Here is an 8618-nt window from a genome sequence, read left to right as displayed (position 1 = left end):
CATCTCAAGGTAAAAGCTCACTTTACACTAACTAGCTGTCCTAAAAACCAACTATGCACTTTTATTTACAAGGTAGTAGTGGTGCAAAATACAGTGTGTGAGACAACATTCAGTCAAAATATTCATGTCTTTGTCAAATGTAAACAATAAACATCGGCGTATTTCTCAAACTCCTGCTGTACAAAGCTAATACAGAGAAGCAAATGCTGTCACACTGATGTTTGCTCTAAGAAGAGAATTTTGCATTAGATGTCTATGAGTGCCACTGACGATAAAAATTATTTAACAGTCCACATTTTCATAAGATGTCGTACAAAAGTGAGAGCAGAAGACCTCGTTACCGTGTTACTGCCAGTCGGCAGACAACAGAGCGTAAACAGAGAATGAAAAACTCTGGTGAGATTATAAATACACAAATACAACACAAACCCATGATAAATATGTTAAATTTCATCTTCCATTTAAATGGCAGCTTTAAAAACCATCTCCTCAGAAGAGATAAGGAAATGCTGTTGTGTGAAAACCTTGTAACTTTTGGTAGTTTTTGTGAGTTTAGCGATTACAGTATGTGCCCTGCTATAGGCTACAGGATAATGTCAGTGATATTCTGTATTTTTGTGATTGCCAGCAAAGACCAAAACTCGGAGTGCATGATTAGACTCTCACTACTTATCCAGCCTGTCTGTGGATCTCAGCCCAACACCCATCTGCTTCTGTGGAAGATGTATATTGTTCTTTTTTTTTTTTAGGCTAAATAATTTACTGAAAGCACTGGACACTGCAGTTTTTATGAAATGAAACCAAATATGAGTAATTAATGCATTTATTAGAGACTATTTTAAGAATTAATACACATTTTGTGTGTAATTAAATTTTTATAGCAGCAGGTTGGCGTGTGGTACATCGACTTAAAATTAACTGCAGTGCCCATGTTCATGGTGATGAAAGAACATGTCAGCTAATATAATGGTGTGGCTGTTACTATGTCTTTAAAGCATTTTCAGTATTTGTTGGTCAAGAGTGTTTTCCACAGTTTTTAAAAAGTTAGAGTTGCAAGGTTTTCCCTCACCAGTGAAAGCCCTTGGAATGGAGTCGTCATGGAAACTCATCGTACTACAGTGAGAGAGGAGGATGGTACCCATTTAATGAAATGTACTTTTAAGATTTCTTTAATCCGTGTCCCAGATTATGAATGTACACACTGATGGGGGTGGGGTGGGGTGAAGGGAGGCCGGGTGCGATCCTAAAGGCAACCACAGCTACACAGTGCTCTGCCTGCTGTCGCGGCTGTACCCCATAGCCTCCGACGAGTGAGAAGGGAAATCAATAAATATCCCATCTGAGTCTGAGTCTGCAGACTCTAGCACTTGTCCAATTATGGTTTCAGGGCTGGATGATTCGCTGGGCGGCGTGGAGGATGCACCCTTGCTGAGATCAGTCATTGTTGTTGTGGCCTCGGTGCCGTGGAGAGCTCCTGAAGAATGAAGGGGAAGGATGGAGGGAGACGACAGAGGCAAGTCCATGGCACTGGCTCCCGCTTGTACAATACCTGGGAATGACAGGGTGCTGGATTATTATGGGATTATTAAATTATGATGTTTTTTTTCCACAATAACTACCATAATAATGGATAGAGGCATCCTGTTGTTTTGTCATACCATTGAACTGAGAGCCCACACAAAGCCTGTTGGAGGAGGGGCCAGACAGTTCAGATCCTGGGGCCAGGTCAGCATAGGCCAGTCCTTGTTCCTCCAAGCATGATATAATCTCACAGGCTGAGTGGCGTCTAATTCCTCCACTGCCCACAGAGCTGGCATCTGGGTCATACTCAGCCACCGGGGTCAGCAGGAGAGGGATATTGTAGCTCTTGGATCGTACCACAGGGTTCTTAGACGGTTGATCTGCAGGCTTGGGCCAGCCCCACGGTAAACGCTTCTCTGAGAGACGAGAGGCAAAGAAGGGGAGGGTTAAGGAATGTTCCTCCTCAGAAGCAAACACCATTACTACTCTACTCTCTATGTTGTGTTCACACTGTCTCACCCAGGACACAGCAGTGGGCCTCTGCACCGTCTCCAGAGTAAAGCCCGTGGGTGCCCAGGTACGGTGAGACCACCTTCTGAACCAGAGACTCCAGCCTCAGGTAGTCCTCATTCACACCACGTGACTCATGGACCCCCTATAAACAAAAACACAGACAGGCATGTAAGAGTGAACTAAAGCTGCTCCTCAGTGCTCAAGTCCATGAGAAAAAAAAGACCAATGACAATTTTTATATTTATAAAGTAAAAATACCAAATATTTATGGTTGCAGCTTCTGAAATGAGACACATTGGTGCATTTCCCTATCTCTTTTGTTTTTATGACTGTGAATCAGACACTAACCAATAATAAACAATAATAAAATATAATAAAGCAACAAAAGAAATGGGAATAAACAATAACAAAATAACACTGTGAATCAGAATCACAATCAGAAACTTGTGTCTAAGAAATTTGTGGTAACTTGAAATGGAAATGACTCATTTACCTTTAACATGATACTGACTAAATGATAAATCATTTTTTAAAAAATCAATATATCAACTGATAATGAAATGTACATTAGATGTAGGCCCAGTATTCATTATACTCAGTTACAATTAACCTGCTTTTCCAAGTTCTCACAATTAAGTTTTATTTCTTTCATTGACTTTATACATTTCTTTTGCACTTTGATACACAAAAAAAAAAAAAAAAAAAAAAAAAAAAATTTGATTAATATTTGTGGGTATTTTTATGCTATTCAGTCTAATGTGTGTATATTCATGTCGAGATACAAGATAGTACATTCGAGCTGGACTGAAGATGGAAAACAGCAGGTGTTTATCATCTGTGATGGCGGCTTACCCTTCTGTACTTGGAAGCAGTCTCATATTAACATGTGCAAAGCTCAAAAACTTGAGCTTTAGGTGCTGATTTGCCTTATTAAGAGCAAAAAATAACCAAACGGCGACAAAGGCAAGGAGCAGTAAAGTTTACCTCTGTGCCTGCAGGCCTACCTGTAGAATAAGCAGCATCTGTGTGACTGAGGGGGGCACACGGGCCCGAGGTCGAGACAGGGCGTCCTCTAACTTCACACTCAGGACTATGGTGTTTCTGAAGTGAAGCAGAGCTAGCTGTCGGACAGAGGGCTCCTTGCCCTGCGCACAGGAAGGACATGGAAATTATCCTTTGGACAGCAAACACAGCAAAAAAAAAAAAAAAAAAACGAGCTGAATCTTTGGAAGATCATGTACCTGAACTGGATGAAAGATGGCCTGCAGCATCGAGAGAACATCACAGAAGAAGAAGTCCCACGTCTCTGCCAGAGAGTCGAGTAACTTCTGACCTGCATCGATCACACGAGAACAAGCCAAGAAGACAGCTGACTAAAGCTTAATTCACTGACACCATCCACCATGACATATTTTCTGACTACGTATCACCATTTTACCTTCATAGAACCTTATCTTGTCCCGAAGGATGACCATGCCTTTTGTCAACAACTGGTTCTGTTGAAACAAGAAAATACTTATGAACATCTGAGAATCCGACCTATAATAAATATTCCTGTCTGACGTGATCTGTAAGTTTCATGTTTTCATTTAAAATCAAAGATGTTACCTGGAGGTATTCGGTGAAGAAGGACCCCAGCTCAGTCTTCAACAGATGTCTGAGAAAACAAACATTCACTTCACTTCAAAAGTCAAAATGAACATGAACAAATATACAGTGGACAGCATTCAATCATTATCAATAACTAAATGTGTTTATAACCTGCAATTTATTACTCAACTACACGGAAGCACAGAATGAAAACCAATCTAGTAAACACGCTGTTTTCCTGCATTATAATCCAGAGTTTCCTGTGTAGTTAAAGACATGTGTGTGAACCTCTCTGTGGCTTTTCTCTACATGGAAATGTGTTTACTGAGCTATAATAGAGGCTGATGTGATAGGAGGGATGGGTCTGGTTGGGAAAGATAATGAGATATCTGGCAGGACCACATGACTCCCCAGGCCCACATACAGTACATGCACACATACAAACAACCTCATTCACGAGAAAACGTTCAGTCAGCATGCACAGGACAGACAGTAATTATACCAATTATAGCACAAAATGACATCAGCTAGCTAAAATAAGGTAGGTTTTTCCATACTGTGTTAGCGTGTGGCTGTTTCTGTGACTGAACTTACCGGACACCTTCATTGAGGGTGTAGAGTTCGTTGTCTGCCAAACCTTTCTTCTGGAAGACTGCTATGACAGCGTTGTGGATGCTGCAATATAAGACACACACATAAAGCTGGTCAATGCCGCCGTCCCAAATGCATTTAAACACTGCTTTTTTTGTGCTGTATTTTGGTGATACCTGTTCCAGGTGGCGTTGGCTCCTGCCCTCTTCTGCTTCTCCCCTCTGTCCTCTGGTGAACTTTTCTCACTCTTCCCGAGCTCACTGAGGCTGGGGGAGCTCATCAACTTCAGCCGGTGCAGAGTCCTCATGAGGGAGATATAAAGGAAGCGGAGAGAAATGAGAGTATGCGCTAAGTGCTGCTGGACGGGAGAGAAAGAAGGTCAGGGAATGAGCTGCCACACAGAGATGCCGAGGAGGAACGCGAGGAGGAGATGGCCCGGAGGGGAGAGGAGAACATAAGCGGCCTGAGTCTGAGAGAGAGACAAGAGTACGCAGAGGAGGAAAAAAAAAAAGCACAATGACAATACAAAGAGCGGCCGGCGACAAGAGGAGGAGAGAAGTAGGACAGGATGATGCATGGTGAGAGAGGGGCAGCACGTTAAGAGCAGGATGGGTGGAGCCAAGCCGAGAGGTGGGCCACAGTGTCACCACACTGCCCGAAGTCTCTGAAGGGAAGAAAACAATAGCACATGCACCGATGGGGGCATACTCTTCCTCCTTCTCTGCCTCTCTGTCAATACAATACGACCATTGATGCAGACAAATATTTATGCAGAGCACAGATGCCAGAGGAACTGCAGGGTAAGCAGACCGAAGCAGTTGGGTCTTTGTCACTGTACAGAGGGGAGGCAGAGGAGGAAGTATTCCGGCTTATTAACAACAACAAAAACAGGGATAGGAAGCAGTGACTCAATACAAGACAGTAAAGAAGGTTTTCCTGCTCTCCCGTTTTCAACACAGCTGGTGCAGGACAAGAGGAGTACAAAGTAGTACAAAACATGAGGCTGGAGCCCAACTGGTACTGGACTTTTGACACAGATAATGATATCTATAATATCCAGTTTCTCCTCTTCAATATCCTCTGAAATAGCTTTAAGGTTGGAAAAACCATCTCTATCCTGTCTGACAGTATCACATATATATTGTGTATGAGCTGAATGTTTCATGTTCACACTGAATAAAATATTCAAGCACAGAAATACAAGTTTTTATGGCAGCATCATTCCATCAAAGGGAAATATTCTGCATGACTTGTGTATGTTTTTAGACTCATTTCCCAAAATTCAACCCGATATAATTGGTATCTTTGCAAATTAAACAAATGTGACATAATGTAAGGTGGATTTGAACAAAGTTTGACTGTGTTAGATGGGAAGATCGATACCACACTCTCTGTATGATAAATAAGAAGCTAAAGCTAGCTTTTGGTTAGCTTAGCTTAGCATAAACACTGGAAACATAGGGAAGTCATTGCACCCAGCTAAGAAATAGTCTAGTACATAAAACCCATAAAACCACAACAGGATGTTTTTTTTGTACAAAGTAAACAAGTGAAATGTTGCATGTTATTTAGTGAGCTTCAGTGGTTTTTGTCACCTTTAGACAGAGCCAGGCTAAATGCTTCCCCGTTTCCAGTCTTTATGCTAAGCTAAGCTAATCAACTGCTGACTCTCAGTTCACATTAGGATACAGATGTGGTACTGATCATCTCATCTAAATCTTGACAAGAAAGCAAATTTCCTTTACTATTCCTTTGTAAAATCTGATATCAATATATTCTTACATTGCATTTCTGTACAGATGTTTCTCCTTATTTATCGGCCAACATATATACTGACACGAAACATCTGCAATAAGCGAACATTGCCGATATATGGGGCCCTTCGCTTTATCCCTTGGTCCAGCTCTATATGAGACATCCTCTCCTGTCACACACGTGATTCTCTTAAATCCTACTTCACCTCAAGATCCCAGATGTGATCAGCTTGTTTCAGTCAATACTTTCATACATTCAGAAAAAAAGAAAATGTCCTGAATTGAAATGAGTGTAAAAGAAAAATTCTGTTCTCTATTTTCAGGAGGGACTGGTGAAAACTAACACTGAAGAAAAATAAGGATGATGAGTTCAAACCCACGCAGTCCAGAAAGTCTCTGCTGACAGCATGGCAGTGAACGACAGACCCTCCCTCCCTCCACACCCACACAAAAAACACACAAAAAAAAAACATGGAAAGCAAGTGTACAGACTGATGAGATGTGCACACATATGGAAATGAGTCAATCAAACATCCCACCAGGAGATCATTACCATTAGGTCAACATGTGTTGCAGGCAAAGCTCTGCCGGTTAATGAAATCCTCCGGGACAGGAGATGGTGGGGTTTTTATGAACATTAATGAATAGTTCATGCATTTTCCAGGATGTTGTATGTTGTGAAATGTTAATCCCAGGAACCGAGCCTCACCTCCTGATTGGATGCTCGCTGCTGCCATCCATGTCCGGGCTCGGGGGAGGGGCGGAGAAGGTGCTGAAGTTGAGGGACAGGGGTCGGGGGGATGGCCGGGAGGCATGCCTCCGCCGGAGTCCGTCAAGCATCTAGAGGGGGAAGAGGATGGAGATTTGGTTGTTGAGATTTGAGTAAAGGCAGAAATGTCAGCAGAGGTAAACAAGAGCGTACGGGAGAGGTTACAAGTTTCAAGGATGCGTGAGACATCAGAGAAAAATGTCTGAGGCCGTGACACGGCCATGATCCTCATGCTAGCCTTTACTCTGACTGAAATGAGGAACGTTAAAGCACTAAAACAACAAACATAATAATTAAGTAATTATAAGTAAAACTTACAGTCACAAAGGCACAGGAGAAAATCAAGCCACACATTTGCGATCTCCTTAAAGGAGTTACAGTGTAAAATCAGCAGGCAGCTCTCTGTTTCCTTATTCTGTCAGTGACTGTTATTTCAACACCATGGAAGGAGTGTTTTGCAATCAGGGCTCAACCTACGCTCCTACCTTACCACAATCACACACACATTACATCAGGGAGAAAAAAAAGGGAAATGCATGTGTGTGCATGTACAGTATGAGTGTGTGGATAATTCCTGTAAAGAGCCACGTAGCCACACTCCCCTCTCTCTCTCTTTCTCTCTCTTTGGAGTATGACATTACAGTATTGTAGTCTATTTGGGTGTCTCCCCATAGAAACATACTGTACATAGTGAAGCACCATCCCCTGGTCAGAGGGGAGAACAACAGTCTGGGCTGTCACTCTTCAGACAAAGACACAACACAAACCTCCCTCCCTGCCAACCCTCTGCCTGCCAGTGGGTAAACGGGTGACTGGTGTGTTTTCTCAGGGACTGACCTGCAGTTTCATTTGAGTAAGATCACATCTCAGTAAGGGACACACACACACACACACACACACACACAAAGACAGACTACACACTCTGTATCCGACATGCCATGCGACGCCAGTCTGGGCATTTCTGCTTTTGTTCACCCCTCCTCCTTGTCTTTTAGGGGCGACTACAGTCATATCGATGTCACTTTTAATTTCTATCAGTCTCTATTGGTTTTCTGGCCCACACGGATACCCCACTGCTCTGCCCCCAGACATGTTTATTCGACATTAGAGCCAATCAATCGGTCAGACACGCAATCATCAACAGTCCACGTTTATCCTACAGAGAGGAATGTACAGCCAGTCGTGCGTACGTGGAGGTTTTTCTGTTTTGTTTTTTTTCACCTGTGTGGACGAGAGGATGAGGCGAGGTGTCACTGTAAACAACGTGGATGTGTTATGAACACACACAGACTGGCGCAGACGGATCATTAGGTTCCACCTATGGATAAAAACTATCATAATGGCTACAAAGTTGCCGTATGTCATGCGCCTCTGCCCGCCCACTGTAGCCTGCACTCACCGTTGCTTATCCTGTCGCGTTGTTCCTGATGGGATGAGACGGTCATGTAAGCTCAGTACTGACGGGAAGTGTTTACCGTCCGGGCTCATCAGCTGGACTGCTCCCCGCCAGTCTGCGCACCCACACGGGCATCAGGGTGCAGGCGGATGAAGGGTCCGACCTGCGGCGCGGTGGAGGGGGACTCATTCATGAGGCATGCACCGCCGCTCTCTCTCTCCCTCTCCCTCTCTCTCTCTCTTTCTTTCTCGCTCGCTCCCTCCCTCCCTCGCTCTCTGGCTCGCCCCCGCTTTGTTTTGACGAGATACAAAGCTAAACCTGGACGCATGGACGCGGCCGCGAGCGGCACGTGGACGCGCACCGTGGTCACTAGCCGTGTATGCAGAAAGAGGGGGGGGATCACTGAGATTCAAGGGAGAAAAAAAAAAACATAAAGCGCGAGGTGGTCGTACTTTGGACATGTCCGGACTATTTTTCAGGTTAT

At 43.6% G+C, this 8618-nt stretch overlaps 1 protein-coding gene across 2 annotated transcripts; it reads right to left on the bottom strand.

Annotated features, from left to right (window-relative positions):
* Positions 1-41: 41 nt before the first annotated feature.
* prr5a (proline rich 5a (renal)) lies at positions 42-8390 on the bottom strand. 2 transcript variants are annotated; one of them, XM_018663952.2, is made up of 11 exons: positions 8138-8390; positions 6679-6809; positions 4392-4517; positions 4219-4299; positions 3643-3691; positions 3473-3530; positions 3276-3367; positions 3039-3179; positions 2041-2176; positions 1659-1937; positions 42-1549 (listed from the first exon to the last, which is right to left on the bottom strand). In XM_018663952.2, exons 2-11 carry the CDS (start codon positions 6807-6809, stop codon positions 1260-1262), a joined length of 1383 nt encoding a protein of 460 aa, XP_018519468.1. In that variant the 5' UTR covers positions 8138-8390; the 3' UTR covers positions 42-1259. The 2 variants fall into 2 exon arrangements, with proteins under 2 accessions (XP_018519468.1, XP_018519467.1); XM_018663951.2 differs by lacking the exon at positions 8138-8390 and adding an exon at positions 7057-7213.
* Positions 8391-8618: the final 228 nt, after the last annotated feature.

This window comes from Lates calcarifer, linkage group LG10, assembly GCF_001640805.2.
Source record: "Lates calcarifer isolate ASB-BC8 linkage group LG10, TLL_Latcal_v3, whole genome shotgun sequence".
Classification (NCBI taxonomy): domain Eukaryota; kingdom Metazoa; phylum Chordata; class Actinopteri; family Centropomidae; genus Lates; species Lates calcarifer.
This window is presented reverse-complemented; position numbering and strand designations above follow the sequence as displayed.

Coding starts and splice junctions, on each gene's coding strand:
- prr5a (XM_018663951.2), bottom strand. CDS start 7,092: ATGTGTGGCTTGATTTTCTCCTGTGCCTTTGTGACT. Junction 3,692..4,218: donor ACCCTCAATGAAGGTGTCCG/GTAAGTTCAGTC, acceptor TTGTTTTCTCAG/ACATCTGTTGAAGACTGAGC. Junction 3,180..3,275: donor CCATCTTTCATCCAGTTCAG/GTACATGATCTT, acceptor TCCTGTGCGCAG/GGCAAGGAGCCCTCTGTCCG.